This window comes from Oryza sativa, chromosome 6 (assembly GCF_034140825.1).
Source record: "Oryza sativa Japonica Group chromosome 6, ASM3414082v1".
Taxonomy (NCBI): Eukaryota; Viridiplantae; Streptophyta; class Magnoliopsida; order Poales; family Poaceae; genus Oryza; species Oryza sativa.
The window spans coordinates 9,593,941-9,618,246 of NC_089040.1; the positions used below are offsets into that span (position 1 = coordinate 9,593,941).

Below are 24,306 nucleotides of genomic sequence, written 5' to 3' on the forward strand. Positions count from 1 at the left end.
AGTTCTCGGATTTTAATCAATTAGTTAAAGAAAATTGCTGCAGCTAGCTAGCTTGCTTAGCTCCCAATTGAATGGGCCATTGGAAAAGCTCAAAAGGTCAGCGAGCTAGCAACCTGGCTACCCGATGAACCTCTTGGACTTTTTGATGCTGAGCGTCGCAGTCCTGGAAATCGGGAAACTGTTTTAATTACTCGAGTGTACGTAGAAATCTGAATAAACTTCGTCATGTACAGTCACGCTTCATAGACCCACATTACAGGTGCAGATCATCAATACACATGTGCATCCAGAAGAAAAGCTACAGTAGTGCTTTTCTTAAAAAAAAAGGAAAAATAAACCCACGGAAGCCTCCAAAAACACAAGAAAAATCAACGGTAAATCGATTCGACACATGGTAGCATAAGACGGACATGAGCTGCTACTGCTATGCTCTTAATATTATGCGTGCACATTCAGATTTGGCACATAATTTGTCGGCACACCACTCTAAGACACCGAGTAATGCAAATTCAAGGGAAACAAGCACATGGACTAAAGGGCACACAAAACGATTGCGCACGTGTATCTGAACGTGCGACTGAGTTGGCACACAAGCTAGCTGGACTGGGAGTGAGTGATAAATGGAAGGAATGATGAGAACGGATACCTTTTCCTCGATCAGATCAGCTAGCGCCGATCCTCTTGCTTTTTCGAGAACAAGTTGGAGATCCATGGAAACCTTGTCTCGTCTTCCTCTTTTGGTGCTGGCCCGTGATGCTGTGGCTTCTTGTGTGTAAGAATAGGCTTCCTTTTATGCGCATTAATGGCTTTTCTCACCTTGTCAGGGACAAAATCACCGTTGAACTCGAGCTCCTTGAATTCTGGGAGGTTGGCGATGCCGGAGAGTAAACAAAAATCCTTCCTACTGAAGTGCCACACGATCTTCTCGAGCTTAGGAGCAGATCCATCGGCGAAGCTGATGTTGATTATTGTAGAGCACTCAACGATAAGAAGGTTGAGCTTTGGGAACTCATCCTTGTTAAAGGCAAGCTGGCTTTCATCGTAAGACTTGTCCAACAGCACTATGCTGCCCATGTTTGGTTTATTTGCGAGGATATGCATGTCCTCTTGCTTCAGTAAGGTATCACAAAGAGTCACTTTGGTAATCTGATTGGCATTGGCAAAGAATGAAAGAAGGAACTTGTGGCCCTTCAACTCAATCTCCTTCAATTTTGGAAGGCCTTCAACCCCACTAAGAGAGTTTACATTGGTCAAGGACAAAACAATCTTCTGAAGCTTAGGAGCTGCTTCTTTTTCAAAGATGATGTCGGTCATGTTGGGGCCTTCAACAACGAAGTTCTTGAGTTGTTCAAATTCACCCTTCTTGAAGGTTAATAACCTACTCTCAGAGTTCATATCAGGAGCTATTCTGTCTTGAGGTAATGAAAGGATGGAGTTGTTTCCCTTGAGCTGGAGCTCCATCAATTTTGGAAGGCAGCCAATGCCACAAAGAGAGCATATGTTGGTGAAGGACAAGATGATATGCTCAAGCTCAGGAGCTGCTCCATTTTCAAAGATAATGTCTGTCATGTTGACTCCCTCAACAAGAAAATACTTCAGATGTTGGAATTCATCCACCTTGAATGTGAGCGTTCTCTCAGTGTATGCCTTGTGTTGGAACCTAACACAGCACAAGTTGGGCAGTACAGCCATGACCATCAGATCGTTCTGTTTCAGTTCAGTGCCGCTCAAAGTTACCTTGGCAAGTTCATTACTACCTCTGGCCAACAATGGAAGAAGTCGCACCCTATGTGTAAGTCCATTGATGCTTAGACTCTCAAGAAGCTTAGGTGGTTGTACCAAGCGACCGAACATTTCAGGTAGTAGTAACTGTTTGTTAGGGGAAATGCCTTCACTTTTGGTTTCATATACAGTGATGGAAAGAGACTGGAGGCACTCTTTCAAGTCACTAATTGCTCGAAGCAATTTATCAAGGTGAGAATCCTTGTCGTGGATGACCACACCGAACTTCCTTAGCCGCCATAGCTTTCTAATGTTTTTTAGCTCATTTCCATCCCATGAAGCCTTGACATTGGATAGTACCTCTATGTTTTCCATCTTTTCAATCTTGCGAGGGATCCGGACACTGGAATATAATGACATCTCATCCCCAATGGGCATGCCCATGTCATGACTATGCCTCTGGTTAACATGACCAGCAAGAAGACGCCTCAGCTTTAGGAGCATGACATCTCTTGTTGTATGCTCAGGCATCTTGGTTTGCTGGATATCCAATACCTCAAGCTCGTGGAGGTTGTTGATTTCACTAGGCAGATGGGTAACATTTGTTCCCCTTACGCTCAGATACTTGAGAAGTAATATTTTGTTGCATATGTCCTTGAGGTAGTGATTCTTATTAAAGCATTGACAGTTCTCCAAATCTAGTACCTTGAGCAGTGCCAGTTGAGGTGAATACTTAGGAAGCTTGTGCACGAACTTGTCGATGCCATCAGATGCGCGGAGTCGAAGACCACTGAAGATGGAGAAGTGGCGAGCCCAAAGATCTGAAAGGCGTGCATCCAAAATGTGTTGTTTCTTGGCCATCTTGGTTATAAACCCATGAATTGGATCACATACCATACAACTCTTGACTTTTCCTGCAGCACCAATATCGCTAGGCCAAACAAGCCACCGGTTGATGAGAGCATCAAAACATCTCTCGGCATGACGAACTGCTGTCGGCCAATCTTCCTTGGTTATCAGCCCTTCTGTAAGCCATCGTGCTATTATAGTTGATCGTCTGATTTTGTGACCTGGGGGAAAGATAGCTAGGTATAGCAAGCAGGTCCTATGCTCTCTTGGTAGATCTCTGTAGGAGAATTTGAATATCTTCTTAGCGTTACTAGTGGCCAATGAGTTTTGGGGAACCTGCAAGGCTTCATGCAACTTACACAGTTCTTCATTGCTCCTGTTTGGATTAGCATATAGAGCATGCATGAACATCTTCATGGAGAATTCTTGTGGATCACACTTGTCCAAGATGTCCCGGAGAATCTGACGATTGTAGTCATCTTGATTCTCCCGCTGGTTTGTAAGCTTGAGCACTCTATCATGGTAGAGGCCAACAAGTGAATAGGTTACAGGCTCCCCAGGCGGAAAACAAAATTCCTTGGCCCTCTGATTATTCTTTGTTGCCACGATCACTGCACTACCTGTGGCACAACCCAACAAACTCAAAGCATTTCTAGTCTTCTCCCACTGGGATACATACTCTTCTTCATCTTGGAGAACAATCACAGCCTTCTTATTATCCAAATGATCCTTAATCTTGTCAACTATCCCTTTGATAAACAGCTGGTCCTTAATCTCCAATGACATCTCATACATCTTATCCTTGGTTCCCTTGATAGCATCAACAACAGCGTTATTAGATATTTTATCATGACCGCCCATGCCCAGCTGCTTGGTTTGTTCTTCGACATAGTTGCCTTGTAACAGCTGGAGCTTGGACGACTTGGAGAGCAGATCCTGTGTGATGCCTTCCATCAATAGACGCGTCTTATTCTCATCCTCATCCACCATCTTCTCCTTGGCTTCTTCGTTTGCAGCCGCAACAGAGTTAGCGCCTTCACCTTTGGTGACACATGTGGTTTGTTCCTTGACAGAGTTGCCATCCAACAGGTGGCGCATGGGAAGAAGAAGCTCCCGTATGATTTCTAGTGTAATCTTGTGGTTGTGGACTATCTCCCTGATGTGATCCTCACCCAATGTAGAAGCGGCGGCTTGTTCAGACTGTGGAGGAGGTTTGGTGGATGCGGGGGGGAACATCTTCTGCAGGATGAGCTCATATTGGGTATTATCCAGACGAATCAGGGGCTCAGCAGCCTTGCCTGCAGGAGCTTCCATATGTTCTTTGAGCATCTCGACCGCCTCCTGCATAATCTCCTCATCAGATGATAATGGCTTACACTCTGGCGCCATTGGCGCGAACCGTAGCGCTTCGACGAGTATGCCCAAGGGTTTATCAGAAAGGGTGATAGGATTCAGGGTCTTGGAGCTCTTATTTTTTTCTAAATTGTTGCTCTTCCCGCTCTCGAGTTGTTCAATCTTGCCCTTGATTTCTTCAATCTTGTCGTCGACCTTCATTTGTGCAATCGTCGTATGGATTTCGTTGTATACATCGCTTCTGTAGGAGTAAGCTTGCCATCGGCCATACTCGCCGCCTACATGATCAGATGTGCCTTGGTGCTGGCAACGATGCAGGATGTAGCAGAGGATCTCCTCAGGTAGGAGAGGAAGATCCCATGGGTGGTGAACATCCCTGAGGTTGATCCAGACCCGCCGGTCGAAATGGACGGCCGCCAAATCCAAAGACTGACGTGCAATGGCGCCAGCGTTGTCTGCACCTCCCTGTGCAACAATGGCGATGGACGGCATCAGCCCCGCTGCGGCTGCGCGGCCGGTTTCAGCTTGCAGCTTGAGCCAACCAAGGAGCTTCTCGGCGCAGTAGTCGTCTAGAGCGCGAGGCTCTAGCAATCTGCGACGGTGGTCATCACAACTATCGGCAGCCGCAGCTGCCATCTGGTTACGATCGTCGTCGTCGTCGTCCTCTTCTTCTGTGTCAGCTGCTTGATCAGGCGGCGACGACGATGGCGCCGCTAAGGGCGCCTTATCGTGGACCACCACGCCGTACCTTATCCGGCGCTCGCCGACGTCGCGCGCCCTCTCCTTGAGCTCGCGGAGGCGGGTGGCGGCGTGGTGCTGGGCGACCACCCTGTGCACAAGCCAGGAAGCCCACCAGAGGCAGCGGCAGCGGCCGCGCCTGGCACGGTAGACCGCGGGGTCGCCATGCTGGAGGTAGATGTCGATGCAGTTGCTGCAGTCGTGGGCGAGCTCCCGGACCTGCTTCATCCAGGTGCGCACCTGCTCGTCGTGCCCGCCGCCGCCGACGGGCGGAGCCGTCCTGGCCAGGTGCTCCAGGAAGCTGTGCATGCTCTCCATCTCCTCCTTGATGAATTCCACGTCGTTCCCGACGCGCCCCAGCAGCAGCGCCTCGTTTCGGAGGACGCCCAGCAGCGAGCTCACGGCGCCAGACGCGAGCTCTGCCATCGCCAGCAACTGCAACAGCCTCCGCCTCCGAGAGGCGCCAGGAGAACAGCCCGGCCAAGAGGTACTTTACTTTAGCTCGATCATCACCTATATCTCTAGCCAATGCATTGCCATGCATTGGAGGGAGTACTTTTGTTTCAATAATGCATCCCAATGCATATGATATGATGGTCCGGCCGGTTTCTTCAACACATGGGCTATAGCTTTTTCATCCTAGCTACTTGGAGTGGTTCCGTGACGAACCGTGTGCCATGAGAATCTAGCACTTCAATTTATTTTTATTTCAAATCTTCTATCTATCTATCTATCTATTATATTATTAAATCAGCTTTAAAAGAAAGCCCCACGTAAAATCTACACCGTCATGATAGCTTCAGATTTTAATGGTCAAGATTGATCGGATATGTACGCATAAGAGAAGGAAAAATACTATAGACTAATCTTGCTCGGACTGTCAAAGAAAGAAATCTTGCATAGACTTCTGTTCGGACTCCAAGTGTTTTCTGAACCGGATTGCATGGCCTGATCATTGCCGGGCAATAGAAAAAAATCATGTCCAACTGACACGTATAGGGCCATATGCAAGAAAAAGGACTAGGAAACAACCAGACTGAATGACCCTGATTCTTGGTAGCCATGTATATACATAGATGAGAAAAGATAATAAGTAAAAATATCTCATTAAATATTGATTATGTTTTTGTTAGCATTAGATCAAATCTTAAATCTATGGTCCACCTGTCTACTGTATTATACAAATTTTTTTTTAAAAAAGTGTTGAAATGAGATACCACGTTCGCTGTGGAAGCTATAAATTCTCAAATTAATTAGAGAAAAAAGAAAAAAGGTTCAAGTAGAAATACATTTAAAATAACTAAAATTCATAATAAAAGAAGGAATACTGAAAAAGAGTCCATAGAACATAGTTAGAGGTTAAGTAAAATTCAGAATAAAAATAAAATAAATTCTGAAATTTGAAAATAAAAATAAGAGTTTAAATAGAAATACAATTTAAAAACAACTAAAATTCAAAATAAAAATTAATGAATAATGAAAGAATAGTCCCTGCATAACAAAATACGAGATTAATTATAATTAAGAATTGAAATAAATAAATTCCGAAATTATAAAAAAAGCTCAAGATTTACAAATAACTAAAATTCAGAAAAAAAAGAATTGTTGAAAGAAGAGACCATCTAGAAGACAACATGAGATTAATTAAAATAAATAGAATAAATTTTGAAAATAGGAAAATAATTATAAGAGTTCAAGTCGGAATATAATTTATAAATAAAAAATATTGGAAGAAAAATATGGATTTTTCAAACACAAAAATTCATCTATAAAACAGATGACAAATGACAATAAAGATGGAAGAAACAATAAGCCTGTAAAAGAGCAGAGTGGTGACGGTTGGTGGGATATCTAAAAACTATAAACAAAACCCCAAATAGAATCCCAATGACGATTGAAAGGAGTAACGACAGACATGCCGTTAAGCAACATGATCACAGCGGTTGGCGGGACTTCTAAAAAGTAAAAAAAAATTAACCCGAATAATCATCATGTTCGATTTTAAAATCTCAATGGCAGGTAAGAGAGAAATAGCGGGCCAGCCATAGAGGAGTACAATGGCAAAGCCGCTAATAGTTTGGTGAGACTTCTAGAAAGTAAAAAAATGAACCCAAACAATAATTTTGTTCATTTTTAAAATCCTAATGATAATAAAAAAAGGGGTAGCGGACGTGTTACAGAGGAGTGTAGTAGCAGCGTTTGACAGTACTTCTAAAAATTATAAAAATGAAAACCAACGAAACAATAAACTCTAAAAACTACAAGGTCCAATTTTAAAGGTTCGAGACTTCTAAAAAGTAAAAAAAAAACCCTAATGATAATCATGTTTGATTTTAAAATCCCAGTGACAATAAAGAGAAGAGGCAACGGGCGAGCCGTAGACAGTGGCAAAGGCGCTGACGGTTTGGTGGGACTTCTAGAAAGTAAAAAATGAACCCAAACCATAATTATGTTTAATTTTGAAAATCCTAATGACAATAAAGAGAGTAGGCAATCGATGTGCCGTAGAGGAGCATAGTGGCAACGTTTGACGAGACTTCTAAAAATTGTAAAAAGGAAATCCAATGAGACAATAAACTCTAAAAACCATAAACTCTAGATTTTAAAGGTTCCAAGGAGAATGAATAGAAACAATGGTAGATCGAGAAAGCAAATAAAGAAAGGGGTGATAGAAGTAAGGGGTAGTGACTGGCGTGACTTTTAAAAAACTATAAATTAGAAACATAGGGATGATATAGTTTAGTCTTTTAAAGTCTCAAGATAACGAGATAGCTATTTATTAAATTTTAAGTAAAATCATATTAGAAATAGATAATTTTGTATAGGTGTTAGCCGCGCAATTGCGCGGGCCACCAAGCTAGTTAACTTATTAAAGGAATAGAAAAAAGAGCCTCCACGTTCGCTCTCACGGCCTAGAAATTCTCATATTAATCGGAGAAAAAGAAAAACAGAGTCCATATAGAAAATATAATTTACAAATAGTTAAAATTCGGAATTAAAAAATAAGGAATATTGGAAGAGGAGATTAGAGTCCATTTTGTTGATATATTTTTTCTTTATCTAATCCAATATTAATCAATGGTGTAGTGTTTTTTTAATAATTAGTTTGCTCTATACACTGATCGAGCTGGGCAACATACCCCACTTATATTTTCATTCTCGTTTAATATAAAAAAGTTAACCCAGGGTAGCATATATAATTGGACTGCAAAGGCTTGATTATAAGCTGAGCCCGATACAAAAATAATCAATGGTGTAGGTTTTTTCTCAATAATGTTTTAAAAAAACCTTACGTAACTACTTTAATAACATATATAGTACAATATGTGCTTTGGCGTGGCTTCAATTCTCGCTGCTCTTGGGAAAATATACCCTACTACTTTTTCTTTCGGTTGAGGAAAGCATTGCATCATTCCATGGAGGATAATATTCTTCAGCACAGTACGCCTGATCCCTTTACATCTTTATTGATCCGTTTCTTTCCTTACTCCGTATTGCCTGATTAAAGACAATCGACCTTATCTATTAACTTATTAAAGTAATAGAAAAAGTAGTCTCCACGTTCGCTCTCAAGGTCTATAAATTATCATATTAAATGGAGAAAAAAAACAGAATCCATATAGAAATACAATTTTAAAATAGCTGAAATTTGAAACTAAAAAATAGGGAATATTGAAATAGAAGACTACAGTCCATACGTATACAATTTAGAACAAATGAAAATTAGCAATTAAAAAATAAGAAAAATAAAAGTAGAGGTTAGAGTCCATATAGAAATATAATTTAGAAATAATTAAAATTCCAAATTAAAAAAAAGGAATATTGAAACAAGAGTATGAAGTCAATATAGAAATACAATTTATTTAGAAATAACTAGCCTCCACGTTCGCTCACACGGCCTAGAAATTCTCATATTAATCAAAGAAAAAAAAACAGAGTCCATATAAAAATACAATTTTAAAATAGCTGAAATTTAGAATTAAAAAATAAGGAGTATTGAAATAGAAGACTAGAGTCCATACTGGTATACAATTTAGAACCAACGAGAATCCGGAATTAAAAAAATTTTAAAAAATAAAAGTAGAGGTTAGAGTCCTTATAGAAATATAATTTAAAAATAATTAAAATTCGAAATTAAAAAGAAAGGAATATTGAAAGAAGAGTATAGAGTCAATATAGAAATACAATTTAGAAATAACTAAAATTCAGAATAAAAAAATAAACAATATTAGAAGAAAAGTACAGAGTCCATACATGATTACAGTTAAGAAATAAATAAAATTCTGAATAAAAAAAGAAGGAATATTAGAATAAGAGTATAGAGTCCATATAGGAAATTAGAATTAATTAAAATTTGGAATAAAAAATAATAAAATTAAAAGTAGAGTTTAGAGTCCATATAGAAATACAATTTACAAATAACAAGGATTTGAAATTATAAGAAATATTCTAGAAGAAGAGTCTAGAGTCCATATAGAAATATAATTTAGAAGTAACTGAAAATCCAAATTAAAAAATAAAGAATATTGAAAGATGAGTTTATAGAGTCCACATAGAAATACAATTAGAAACAATGAAAAATCAGAATTAAAAAAATAAATATTGGAAGAAAAGCCTAGAGTTCATAAAGAAATACAATTTACAAATAAATATATTTAGAATTTAAAAAATAAATATTGGAAGAGGAGTCTAGAGTCCATATAGGAGTATAATTTAGAAATAACTGGAATTCTGAATTTTAAAATAAGAAATATAGGAATAAATTTTATAAGTAATATAAATTCAGAATTAAAAAATAAAGAATATTGGAAGATGAGTGTAAAGTCCATATAGAAATACAATTTAGAAATAACTAAAATTTGATATTAAAACTAATTAATAACTATCATGTATATAAAATATAATATGAATATTACACATTGGTAGTTTGGTAAAGTTAGTACAAAATTAAAATTATGTTATCATTTTAATATATTTTAATAATAAAATAAGAATATATATATATATATATATACTATTATATAAAAGAGAATATAAGGATGCTAGCCGCGCAATTTGTGCTGGCCACCATGCTAGTTATTATAAAGAGGACATATTGACCTTGACGACCCTGTTAAGGCACAAAAAGATCAACCATCCTACAATCCCTGTGGCACTCCAGGTGGGGCACCTCTGGCGGCGAAACCCTACCCACTGTCACACGGTCACACCTGCCCTTCCTCCTCTCCGCCAAGCTGCCGCCTGAGCAGGGTGCCGGTAGTGCACGCGACCGCGAGGACAGCGACGGCGAGGCCACCTTCGCAAGATAAGCTGTTGCACGGGCAAGACGGCGATGTGTGGTGGCGCTCGCAGAGATGATGGTGGCGGCGCAGCGGCACTCAGGCTATCGCGGCAACGGCACTCGGGCACACACGGTGACAATTGCCCTACTAGCAGCGGCGCAGCATGATGAGGGCTCACACGACGATGGTGGCACTGTTGGTGGTGCATTGGCGGTGGGCCAGGGTCGACGGAGAGAAATTCGATGCAATATGCCAGATTCATGGTCGCCTTGGCTAGATCCAGCCAGATCCATCAGCGGCGGATGGACAACGTCGGCAGGTCAGGTTGGGGCATCCCACTGTCAGTTGCTGAGATGACGGTTACACGAGGAGTGGTCATTGCGGGCTAGTGGATCGAGGAGCCTAGCAATGGCCAGCCGCTGGCAGAGCGAGAGGGGAATCTACTGACGGGATGATGTTCATATTTTCGATTGCTTATCGACCAATATCCTCTTCATGGAGCTCCTCCCCTCCAATGGCTGGATCGCCAGTTCTGGTCGTGGGGAGCTTCAGGTGGAGGGTAGAGGCAACCAACTCTATGTAGTGGAGGATGGCGGTCTCCTGAACTTGCCTGAATTTTGGGGTGGCCAGCCGAATCCATCAGCAATGGATGGACATCATTGGCAGGTCAGGTTGGGGCATCCCAGTGTCAGTTGATGGGATGACAGCTACACGAGGAGTGGTCATTGCGGGCTGGTGGCTCGAGGAGCCTAGCAATGGCCAGCTGCTGGCAAAGCGAGAGGGGAAGCTACTGATGGGATGATGTTCATATTCTCGATTGCTGACCGACCAATATCCTCTTCATGGAGCTTCTCCCCTCCAATGGCTGGATCGCCAGTTCTGGCCATGGGGAGCTTCAAGTGGAGGGTAGAGGCAACAACTTTGTGCAGTGGAGGATGGTAGCCTCCTGAATCTGCCTGAATTTTGGGGTGGTGGACTAGGCTTGGTGGTTGGAGTGATAGTGTGGTGGTCTGGCGCCGGCAACGGTTGTTGTTTGGGTTGGTCGTGTGGTGTTGGATTGAAATCTTTGGCGAAAGCCTTGGCCGGCCATTAGTTGGCTCGACGACGGCGATGCCCTTAGACATCGTTCCCCTCCTTGGAGGTGTTTTTATGGTGTTTTTCTCCCACACCACCAATCTCTAGGTGAAAACCTTGCTCTTGTCTGGAATGAGCGTTGGCGGTGTTGTGCGCCTCGTCCTCCATGGGGGCACTGCTTTGTTGAACCTTACCCGTGTAGCAATGGTCGTTCGTGGACTCTTGCGTCGAGGCTCTGTAGGCCTAGCTGTTTGGCGAGGCGTTCACCTTTTGGGTTTCGTTATTGGTTTTGGTAGGCGTCTATCTTTCTTCGCTTGTTTTTGCTAGGCGAAGTCAGAGCTGCTTCTTTGTTGGGTGCGATTAAGTTTAGCAATGATCAAATGTTGCAGTCTCTTTCCTAGGGGTATTGGCATTAGTTGTGTGCAAGAAATGACACTTTGGTGGCTTGGGCTGATGTTGAACGGGGGTAGTCAGTGTTGTTTTGTTTGCTTTGGTGATGCTTTTGGCAACGATGACATGATAGCTGTGGAGTCAGAGTCAGAGCTGTTGTGTCGCTTGGCAACGATATCACATGTATTGCAAAGTCGGAGCTTTTGTGCCACATTACAACAATCTCATTAGTGATGTCTTCTTTGGGCTCCACCATTGTTTAGTTGGTAGTTGGCTAGAGTTGGCTATTGTTTTGCGTGCTGTGTGGTGGTTCCGGCTACAATTGAGGTGCTCGGAGAGTCTCTTATTGTTGAGGGATTCACTACTAGAGAACTGATCTTTGCCCGGTTGGCAAAAATCATATTAGTCCCGGTTCGAATAGGAATCGTGACTAAAGAAGATCTTTAGCCCCGGTTTAAAAGCCCATCGAAACCTTTTGATCTTTAGTCCCGGTTGGTGTAATTATTTTTAGTCCCGGTTCAAAAAGTGTCAGACCCCCCACTATCTTTAGTCCCGGTTGTTACCAACTGGGACTAAAGATTCACACGCCATATATAATCCCTCGCACCTATCCTCTCCTCCTCACAAACTCCTTTGTCCAAACTCATCTTTTCCTCCTCCTCCCTTTCCTCCTCTCTCCTCTCTCTCTGCCTTCCCTCTCGCGGGCACGTACACGCAGCAGCAGCAACAGTGAGGAGGGATGGGGGCCGCCGTGTGGAGGGCTAGGGGCGGAGCGAGCGAGCAAGCCGGCGAGTGCGCGCCTGCAGCGCCCTCCCCTCCACCGGATCCAGCGGGAGGGGAGGCGGCAGGCGGTGGCGCACGAGGAGGCGGCGGGTAGCGGCGGCGTCCTCCCCTCCTCCGGATCTGGTGGGAGCAGAGGCGGCGACCTGTGCGGCGTGGGAGCGACGACGTCGGTGCGGCCGTGCTGTGGCACACGAGGTGGTGGCCGGCAGGCGGAGGCAGCAGGTGGGCGGCATGCGGTGGCGGAGGAGGGGGCAGCAGGCGGAGGCGGTAGGCGGGCGGCAGGCGGTGGTGATGCGGGGCGGCGCCGGGTGAATCTGTGATGGTTCGTGAATATTTTTTGAAGATTTGTGAATTTGTTGATGATTTTGATGTTGAGTATGTTCATTAGATATGTGATGTTTGATTTGTGAATTTGTGAATAATTTTGATGTTGAGAATGTTCATTCGATCTACTATGTCAATTTGATGTCGGGATTTAGGGATTTCAATATGCAAGTAGCAAAAAAACTATGGAAAAAAAAAGAAAAAAAGACCTTTAATCCCGATTGGTAACACCATTTTTAGTCCCGGTTATTTCAACCAGTCTCGAATTGGACGTCCCGATTTGTAACCCGAGACTAAATATGAGTTCCCTTGTAGTGATTATTTATTTTTTCATTGTAACCCGTATGGGTTTTTTACTCCTATTAAATTAAAATATAATTAGCAGTTCTCCTACCGGTTTAGTTTAAAAAAGATATATCTGCCTTGACGTATGTACCATGTCGAAGAGGGAAGGCATAGAATAAATAAAGGAGAGTATTACTTCAGATGTGCTGAATAAATTAATGGATTATGGAATGTCTGATTTTGTGATAATATTTATTTGCACCAATGACTATTATATAGATGAAAAAGATATTGAAAAATATTCTAAGGGAAAGTTTTATAACAGAGGTGAGTGATACCTCCAATCTTAATCACATCATCAACTAATAAATGCAGAGTGACATTTATATTAATTCTAATATACTAGCCCCGTTTATTTGTCCAATCTGCTCTTCCTCTATCCTTTTTCTTGTATTTTGTGTAGGGGTTATCTCTTGCACGAGGGATGACTCTTTATTTCTCTCATTTCTTCTCTCCTCCATCTCACTATTTAAACTTATGTGGCATCTAGAAGATTGTACTTAGATGCTTATAGTACTTGCCCTAAGCAATTAATGTTTTTTTAACTGTTTAGGACTTACGGCTGCGTTCAGGAGGAGAGGTTCTGTGCACAGAAAACGGGGTTACTTATTAGCACAAGATTAATATGATTTTTTACAGTAACTTTCCAATAAAAATATATTATAAAAAATACACCGTTTAATAGTTCGGGAAGCGTGTTTATGGAAAACGAAGTAGTAGAGGTTTGATCCTTGACTTGGGAACACAGTCTTACAAGCGTGACCACGATAAATAATAACATAAAGAACTTCCGATCCAGTTCAAGTAAGGAATGACGAATAGATCCATGCACAAATAGGCATCTTTCTCTCTCCGAAATGAGAGGACATGAACACTCGTTCCTCTTTTCCTTTATTCTTTGATAAAGAGCATGGCACATGTCCTATTCTATCTTAGCGAGGAAGGAAATGGATCTGGCCAATGCACAATGCACAGTAGTGTCTTTCCCTTGCATTACCGACAGCTTTTCATGTTCCTTATGCCACTCTCTCTGCTTTATTTGTTTGTCTTTTCCTTGCATTACAGATAGCCTTTCCTGTCCCTCTCTTCGGTTTGTTTAGGCAGTTCGCGAAAAAAAAAATTTTGGGTGTCATATCGGACGTTTGACCGGATGTCGGAAGGGGTTTTCGAACACGAATGAAAAAACTAATTTCATAACACGCCTGGAAACTACGAGACGAATTTATTAAGCCTAATTAATCCATCATTAGCACATGTGGGTTACTGTAGCACTTATGGCTAATCATGGACTAATTAGGCTCAAAAGATTCGTCTCGCGATATCCATACAAAGTGTGCAATTAATTTTTTTATTTATCTATATTTAATGCTCCATACATATGTCCAAAGATTTGTGACGTTTTTAGGAATAAATTTTGGGAACTAAACAAGGCCTTATTCCTTCCCACGTACTCCCTCCCTTTTGTCAATAAATATACTCCCTCCGTCCCAAAATATAAGTATTGTTGGACTCTGATACGGTCTCCGAGATACTACTTTGACTAACAATATCTATATAAAAGTAAGATGTTTTAAATAAAAGAGTTGCATATTACGATAGATTGTTTAATGATAAAACCAGTAACATCAATTTTACCGGATTGATCTTTTTTTTTCTATTAATAGTCAAAGTTAAAAATGTTTGACTTGTTATTGTGCTAAAAATACTTATATTTTGGGATGGAGGGACTAATATTTGGAGGTTATGTAGAGTGATTAAAGTTTAGGGATTTTTTATATTTGGTGTTGTCAAATGACAACCGCGTCCGTCGAAAGACGGTGTACACTCTTCGTGGAAAAGTAAAACAGTATATTAATATTTGGTTGAAAATCTTTGGGATCCCCCATTACATACCCTATGGGGGTCTATTTATAGGCTTAGTACAAACCTATGCATCCTAGGGTTACTAAGTACAGAGAAATTTAATGTGTGACATTTATGAATGTAATTACAAACAATATGGCCTTGGGCCCTTTCTTGGGCTACCAAGTTGGCCTTTTTGGCCTTTCGGCCTGTTTATGTGTTGGGCTTAGCGGCCCAGCTTCGGCTTAAGGGCCGCTAGGCCGCTTTCGGCCTTTTACTGTGCTGCTTTTCGTTTTTACTGTGCGGGCCACGAGCTGCATTGCGAAAGTACCACGTGTCCCGCAACGATTGGCTTGGTACTCAACGTTCGTGAGTAAGGATGAAAACGGAGTGGATACGGACGGATAATACTCATACCATATTCGTTTTCATATTTTTTACCGGATACAAAGACGAATACGGATAGCTCGATACGGAAACAAATACGGATTATCTCGAATATGAATAAGAATCAAATATGATCGGACACAAATACGGAAACAATTTTTTCTCGGAACACGAAAACCAACTCAACTTCTAATAGAAACAAATATCAACATATATAATTAGCTCATTTTATATAAAATGAAGTATAATTTATAAATATTTTTTAAATTTAAATAATATTAATAGTATGGACTAGTGTTAAGAGATAAACTACTATGAAAATCTATAAAGGTATATTGAAGGTTATAGAGTCAGAAAGAACTGGGGTATGTCTCATGGCTTCTGCGGATATCCGAATAGCACTGTTCACCGGATATCCGAATTATTATCCGTATCCGACGGAAACCCCGATACCATATCCGTATTTGTATCCGGGAGAAAATATCCGTATCCACATCCAAACTATCCGGGAATTATCTGATCCGAAAGGTATCCGTATCCGTTTTTGTCCGGAGCAGACGGAAACTATCCGCTCCGTTTTCATCCCTATTCGTGAGGGCGGAAGGGTATAAATCCCCGCCTTTCCCCCTGAAGGGATTCACTTTCACTTTTACCACGGTCTCTCACCTCTCAGCTTTCCTCGTTTCTTGTTGTTGTTTCCTTTTTGCCTTGCTCCCCTTTCGCCAATCTTTCAGGGTTAGACCGAAATGCCCCCTCCCCCAAACGGCTTCGGCTGCTGTGTCTGGTCCTGATCGGTGACCTAGTCATCTTTGTTAGTTTATAGTAGGAGACCGTCATGGATGAGTCGTCCATAATGGGTTGTAGGATGGCTCATTTTTTTAGAAGGGTACAACTCAGGACGTACAATAACACACACCGCACTCACACCACGACACACGCACACACACGCGTGCGCGTCCATAACACACGCTAGGAATGAGATTGGAGGCACTAGGCCTCAGTGCACGAGAAACGTGCAGTCCCACTGAACGCGCACGCGTGTGTACCCTATTTCCTAGGTGGGACCAACTGAAGTCAGTCCCGGGGAAAAACCCCTAGTGAGACACGCGAGTTGCGATCCCAGGGATCGAACCCGCGCGGGCTGCTCGCTCACTTGGCGACGCTAGCCAACCGAGCAACGCTCGGTTCTCGTAGGATGGCTCATTTGATTGGTCAATCCTCATCAATGGCGGTCTTTTATTTAGGCCCGATAAAAATGACTACTAGCGGTGAGCCGGTGATGGCCGCCGGCCTGAAACAGATGAGTTTTCAAATTACTAACCAATAACCCATGACCAAACCGCTCGTCGACACAGACGAAGGTTTTCATCCGACACAGATGACTTTGTCCCGTACTAGTATGAAATAAAAGAAAATGTGTATCTTCTGTGGCAAAATTTATGCTCCCTGAAGTGATGAGTATGTTGATTTTCTTAGACAGCAAGGTCTTGAAGCTGGGAAATGCGAAGACCAAGTCGATGTCACCGTGAAGAAACAGGGGGCAAAATCTCAAATAGGTTTGGAATATATCATACCACCAAAACAAATAATCTAAACAAAATGTGCATCATCCCTGTTTTTGATAATGTACTCCAAAACAAGAAGTGTATCTTTTAAATGATCCCCACAACTACGTCATTATTGGAGGCACCATACCACTTCACCTATCTGTTTCTTTACGTCTCTACTATTATAAAAATTGAAGATGTTTCCGCTAGAATTTTGATACGTCATTCGTCTTTGAATCGATTTTAATTTTATGTTTCTGTACGTGCGAATTAATTGGGCCTTAAAAAGAACAATAGTGTATGTCGCCCGTAATTCAGAAAGAGGAGAAAAAATCCGATTCCCCGTAAAAAGGATGAAAAAAACCGTCCGTATAAGAAAGCAAAAAAGAGAAAAAAAATCTGCCAAAAGAAAAGTCCGATTCCCTTAAAACGGTGGGAAAAGAAATAAGTAAAGCTTCCGTTATTTTTTTTGTCCATCTTTTTCCGCTTCAGTTTTTTCCTTTTTTCCATCCGGTTTTTCCCTAGCCGTTTTTCCCTGGCCGGTTTTTCTTTTTTTTGCTTCGGTTTTTCCTTTTTTTCCTTATTTCCCTAGGGTTAGGTTTTTCCTTAGCCGGTTTTTTCCGTATGGTTTTCCCCTGATTTTTTTTCCAACTCATCCAATCTGTTGCATACCACTGCTGCCGGACCAAACCCTAGCGCCGCCACCACTTCGATCTATTTCCCCATGTGTTTTCTCCTCCAATTAATTGTAAAAAACGGTTTCCCTTGTGTTTTCGCCACCACATCGTCATTTTTCTCATAATTCCTCCTTTCAATTCGTCTTTAATTCGCTTTATCCCAAATTTTATGAATTCGTTCTGATTTTGGAAAAACAAATTTTGCGGATTCGTTTCAATTTTGGAAAAAAAAAGAAAGATGAGATCGAGTGGATCAAAAGCCCTCAACTAATTTTGGTAGATCAATAAAGATTCGACCGGATTTGATGGAGAGAATCGGCTCCAGCATAAGGACACGGGATTGTCTGGTGGTTGAAGACGCAGTGGGATATGCGAGCTAGGCCTATGGCTTCAATTGTGGGTTGGATCAATTTTTACCCGTTGCAACGCACATGCATTTTTTCTAGTAAGTGAAAATGTTTGCCTTATTGAAAAGAATATTTCCCAAAATATCTCATCCCAATTTCCATTACCTACAATAAGTACCATGTTCCCAGTACACCTCTTCCAGCAGATGTATCTTGTATTCCATCCTACTAACTCGTTGACTCTGAAAAAACTAATTATTGTTTGCAAAAGCAAGATAATAAATAAATAAACATAATACTAGCATGGACTCTAGCCATCACGATTTCAATCCTGACGCCAACACATAATATGCAGATATAGATGCACGTTTAATAGAATTTTAGAGAGCTATGGATTTTGCCGCTGGTCTATATATCCTGACCGGCGATTATTCCCACCTCTTCCAGGAAGAATTACAGCAAGATCAAGAGGTTGTGAGGTTTTCCGGCACGGCTCTGATACCAATTTGTTAGCGACCTAACTAGATTCACTCAAGAACAACTCGAACACACAAGAATTCCTCACCGAATCCAACTGGATTGGTGCCTTTTTCATTCAACTTGTTCAACCGGAAAGAAACAGAGTTCGTACATATTTCACTCTCTCATGCAACAGTAGCTGGGCCAGGAATGGTGCTCATTTGGCCCATTCTGGCCCATACACTCTCAGATTAACTGCCCGCTCGTGAATTGGTCTGGAAGCCATCCCTTGCGCCTTGCTATGCTTCTGTACCTGGTCCTGCAGCTTGTCCGGCACCCTGACACCACGTTGCTACATCACGGCGTGCAACTTGGTGGTGTGACTTTGCCTAGGCTACGCTGCACCACAAGATGAGCTTCATTCTATGTAGCTTGAGGGGGTATATCTGAAGGGAATTTTGTAAGCAGCAGGCCGTCGTGTTCTCCGATGCCTCCTAACCCTACTACTATATGTTTGCACCCCCAGATGCAGTCATGGAGGGGACAAGGTCATGAGAGCGATGCTGGTGTGGTGCCATTGTGCAAAAGATGCCTCAAACTCAAAATAACTAGCATTGAGTGACTACTCGATGGTGCTCACTGTTCAGAATGCTGCAGAGAGGCAGGCATGACTGGGGCATCCATCCGGTCTCTCCATTTATAAGAAAACACTAGCAGTACCATACTAGCTACCATGTCACAACAAAACTTCAAATTTCATTCAGAAGGCAAGAGTACCGGCAGTGATGTATATGTTTGATAGGAATTGGTACAGTTTTAGCAAGGTAACATTAATTTTAGAAACAGAGACACTGGAACACCAGACATAATGAACATATGCAGAAAATTGTTGGCAAGGAACAGAACTGGGGATTTGACACAATAATACCTGTATTTATCAGGATATTCAGGGCAAACCAGCTATGCACATTAGCTTAGTTAGCAATACATTTTATCAGAATGTGGAAATGATGATTGTGAGTGGTGAATCTATCACCACCCACCACCACTGTCATGTGGGTCCCTCAAATAGTAAGATAGACGGACTTTTATCTTTTCCCCAATCAGAAGCCATCAAACAAGGAACATTTATTTTAAAGTGAGATACAAAATGATGAAAAATATAATGTAAATGATTTACAATGGGAATAATTTTATTCTGATGTTTGAGAATTTAAAGTCTTTTTTAATTCCCGTTGCAACGTACTAGTATATAATAACAGTGGCGGACCCAAGATTTTTGTCCTGGGTGTGCCCATGATGGCTCTGAAGAGAGGCAAATCAAACATTATATGCGCACAATGACACAAACATAGTCTTAATTTTTGAAAAGTACTGGTGTATCCTGACGGTGAATTGAAGAACAAAATAACACCAAGTACAACTCACTTTGTTCAGTTACTTTCCTTCCCTGTTCTAAAGTTTTCCATCACCATTAGAAATGTGAAGCCTAGGGCATGGCCTGATGAAGCAGAATCTGATAGTGCTTTGCTAAAGAAAGAAAAAGAATACCCATGTTCTTCTTCGTATTCTAATTTGATTGATCAGCGTACAAAGCACAAAAACATGTATTCAATTTTTGAAGTTTGTACTCTCATTGATTTCACTTTTTAGCTCATTCTTAGTGAGGCACCCACAAATGTTTCAGCCCACTGAAGCATACTACGTGCTAAATCTTTCCGCCCCTAATAATAACAATGTAATCTCCACAATAGTACACAATCTATACGCTACACTAGAATGAACAAATTAAATCCCTGTCCTTTCCAATTATTTTCCTTTATGTTCATCCTAATCAGGTGCATATTACTTTATCTTCAAGTAGAAAAAAAAAAGAGTAAAAGGTTTATCAGATTAAGGTACAATACTTATCTGATTTTGGAGAAGAGAAGATTTGTTATTCTAATTATCTTTCTTAGTGCCTGGCCAATTGTATTTCTCTACCTCAACTTATGAGCCATGAATAAGTTATCAAATAATACCAGTATAATATAGACAATGGTATTTCTCCAACTATGAATTCATAAATCCGGCAATTTCTGGAACTGCTTCAGTTGCTTCATTCCGTGATGCCTCTCGGTCCTATCTCTGCGTGCTGCCCAATTTCACTGGCATAATCCACACGAACTGTCTAAGACATAACCATCCTTGAAACTACAGAATGAATATGTGGTACTGATCACTGATACTCCTATATGTTTCTTTGCTCATGTCTAGTAGCTTGGGCTTGCACCAAACTGTGAATTGTCCCTCTCTCTTTCCTGCTACTCTTAGAGGGGGTGCAGTAAAGCAGGGTGATTCATTTACTGCACTGTCATTAATTTTGACCAACTATTTTATTGTATCAGCCCTTCTATATACTGCTAATAATATATACTATAGTATATAGTATATTGTACCGTAAAAGTTCTCAAAGTGAAACCCAGAGGCAAGTGCTCGATCCCCTACTGAACTAAGCTCTTTGTGATGGTACTGTCATTCGGTGGAGCTTGCGTTGCCAATGACAAAACCAGTGTTAAACGTCCTATTATGGAGGCCTTGTGTCTGAAATGACAGAAACATCGTTGCATTTCCCAACTCCTCCTAATCCTACTCTGGTGATTTGCACTGCTGCTAGAATGGCCATCCAGCTCTTCTACCAAACAAGCTTCATTTTAGGTAGTTTGGAGTTCTCTCCCTGGCTTCTGCACCTGCTGTGCTGCTACATACATACATATATATATATATATATATATATATATATATATATATATATATATATATATATATATATATATATATATATATATATATATATATATATATATATATATATATATATATATATATATATATATATATATATATATATATATATATATATATATAGAAATTAAGGGTTATTACTGTTGCTCCATATTCTGAACACGCACTACACCACGACGACCAGATTTCGTGTCAGATGGCTGTTTGAAGAGTGTGCATTTCAATTTCAATAGTTAAAACTCTGTCACATGCATGTCTGCTGTAAATTCTTGATACATAGACTGGCCATCTGGTTATAAGGCAACACCAATATATATGGTCAAAGTAGTCCATATATATGGGACCCACATATGTGGGGTTTAGCTATTGTAACATTCACAATGTGTATAGGTAGTAAGTAGTATTAGGAGGAGAGAGGAAGTAGAGACAAATAACATATTTTATTCTATATGGGCAGCCCATATGCTTATAGGTGACTTTTGTTATTTCCTTGCTATGGACTAGTTCCACAATGTTGTTAGGTTGCCGAATATAATATTGTATTGCTTATGGACTAGTTCTACACTTCGTCGTGGATGCCCGTACTGATATATGGGAAGAAATTACTCCATGCATGCACTCCATCTGCTCCATGCATGTATTGTTAGAAAGGAGATGATGAATACCCTTTAATTATTATTGGATCACACAAGTTCAAGTACAGAAATGACATGGTTTTTGCTTCAACTGAGGTACGGAGAGGTGTATCTGAAGTCTAAATACTCTGTAAAAACCAGCCAACACAATTTACAAATTTGGCTACATCGTACTCCACCAACACATCTCCACATAAACGTACAGTACAGATCTTGAGGAGAACTGCTGATGTTGAGGAGCATAAAGTGTAGCAGGACAGGAAGGGCAACATCTGATCAATCAGCCAGCATCAGTGCTTGTTCTGATCACAATAAAAAAACAGTTTTTTTATTGATTAATAATTAATAATTAGTTTTTTTCGTACGATCTGCTATCAGCTAATACCTATTATTACAGTTTTCCCTAGCTCACCAATGTTTCGAGTACAAAATATGACATGGATGCTCGTATTTTTCATGGATGTGATCAGTGATAAACCCTGTGCGTATATCAGGTAAACCATATACGTACCTACGCTACATGAGGTACAGGCCTCCAACCTCTTTAGTTACGCTACTAGCATATACTCCAGCGGGTGCGGGTGCGCGTGCTTGGTGTGAGAGTGGTGTTAGTGTGTATGGGTGTGAGTGTGGTGTCTCTAAGTATCGCCGGCTTGTACTTAAAATAAAATTCATCGTCTACGAAATAAGAATTTATATACAACCTATGTTTATTTTGCACGGTCAACGAAATATGTGACAAAATTAAGTTTTTTTCTTTGAATTCACAGATATAGGTGCAGGATAGAGCGCTAGGGAAGCTACTCATCGCTCACCGGAGAACGCATGGGGTAAGAGGTACCCAGAGGCCCAGAGGCCAGAGGTAAGTGCTCCCTTACTAACTAAGCTGTGCATGCTACGGCCGTCATTTGGTGGAGCTTGGGTTGCCTGTCAGTCTATCACTTAACCAGTGTTAAGCGTCGCGTTACGGAGACCTTGTACCAGCTGAAATGAAGAAGGCATCGTTGCATTTCTCAATGCCTCCTAATCCTAATCTGGTGATTTGCACTGCTGCTAGAATGAGTACCATCCAGCTGTTCTACCAAACAAGCTTCATTTTAGGAAGTTGGAGGTCTCTCCCTTGCTTCTGCACCTGCTGTTTTATATATAGACTATAAGAAGAGTGAGTAGGGTTTTTACAAGGGTTATTAATTACTATTGCTCCATATTCTGAACACGCACTACTAGTTCGGGTTCGGGTTCGGTCTTCGGTCTCGGTTTTTTCTGCCCAACCCTACGCACTACACCACGACCCAGCTGATTTTGTGTCAGGCTGTCAGAAGAGTGTGCATTTCAATGTCAATTGTTAAAACACTCTGTTACATGTCTGCTGTTAATATAATTCTTGATACATAGCCGAGCCATCCGGTAATAATGCTACTGATACATGGGAAGAAATTACTACATGCATTATACTAAAAGTTTATTAAACTCCCTATAAACGCTATCAAGCCACCGCATAGGACTCCTATAAACGTTCCTAAGCTACCATGTGGCACTCTAAGACTGACCCACTAATTAAATTCATTAGATCTATTATGTTTAAAAAACTATAAACCAGATGTGGGTAAAAAATCATTAGATCTATCATGTTTCAAAAACTATAAACGATGTGGGGACAAAAAAGTAGCGTACTTTCCCTTTCCCCTAATGCACGCACCTATCCCTCTCCGACTCTCCCCTCCATCTTATCTCCTATTTTCTAGCTAACAACTAAATATATAAAAAATTTATTATAATAATAATTATTAATTAAGCCTAAATTTAAGACATATATTGTAAGAAACATGTGGCATGTGTATCTATATTCTAACACTTTGCATGCTACAAACAATCATGAAATTTTATAGAACAATTTAATACATGGATTATGCTACCATACATTTACTCCATCCTAAAATATAAACATATCTAGAAGTGTTAAATCAAACATTTTAACTTTGATTATTTATAGTGAAAATAAATAAAAAGATCAATCGCGTAAAGATGATATTAAATACAGTGTAACTCTTTTATCTAGAACAATTTATTTTATAAATATAAAAAATAATAGTCAAAATAGCATCTGAAAAACCATTCTAAAATCCAAAAATATGTATATTTTAGGACAGAGTGGGGGTTGTTCTATAAACATACGTATCTAACAAATAGATCTAAAAACAAGCAATGACACTAGTACACAATCTATACCCGACACTAGAATGAACAAATTAAATCCCTGTCCTTTCCAATTATTTTCATTTATGTTCGTGGTGTATGCATGTTACATAATCTTCAGGTAAATAAAAAAGTAAAAGGTTTATCAGATTAAGGTAGAGACAATATCTATCTGATTTTGGAGAAGAGAAGATTTGTTATTCTAATTATCTTTGTTAGTGCCTGGCCAATTGTATTTCTCTAGCTCAACTTATGAGCCATGAATAAGTTATGAAATAATACCAGTATAATATAGACAATGGTATTTCTCGATCCTATCTCTGCGTGCTGCCCAATTTCACTGGCATAATCCACACGAACTGTCTAAGACATAACCATCCTTGAAACTACAGAATGAATATGTGGTACTGATCACTGATACTCCTATATGTTTCTTTGCTCATGTCTAGTAGCTTTGGCTTGCATCAAACTGTCAATTGTCCCTCTCTCTTTCCTGCTACTTTTAGAGGGGGTGCAGTAAAGAAGAGTGGTTCATTCACTGCACTGTTATTAATTTTGACCAACCATTTTAT

The 24,306-nt window shown here is 40.6% G+C and overlaps 1 protein-coding gene across 1 annotated transcript; it reads right to left on the bottom strand.

Annotated features, from left to right (window-relative positions):
- Positions 1 to 202: 202 nt before the first annotated feature.
- Positions 203 to 5,252, bottom strand: LOC4340753 (disease resistance protein RGA5-like). Its single transcript, XM_015786153.3, has one exon. It carries the CDS (start codon positions 5,086 to 5,088, stop codon positions 667 to 669), a length of 4,422 nt encoding a protein of 1,473 aa, XP_015641639.1. The 5' UTR covers positions 5,089 to 5,252; the 3' UTR covers positions 203 to 666.
- Between the last annotated feature and the right edge of the window lie 19,054 nt (positions 5,253 to 24,306).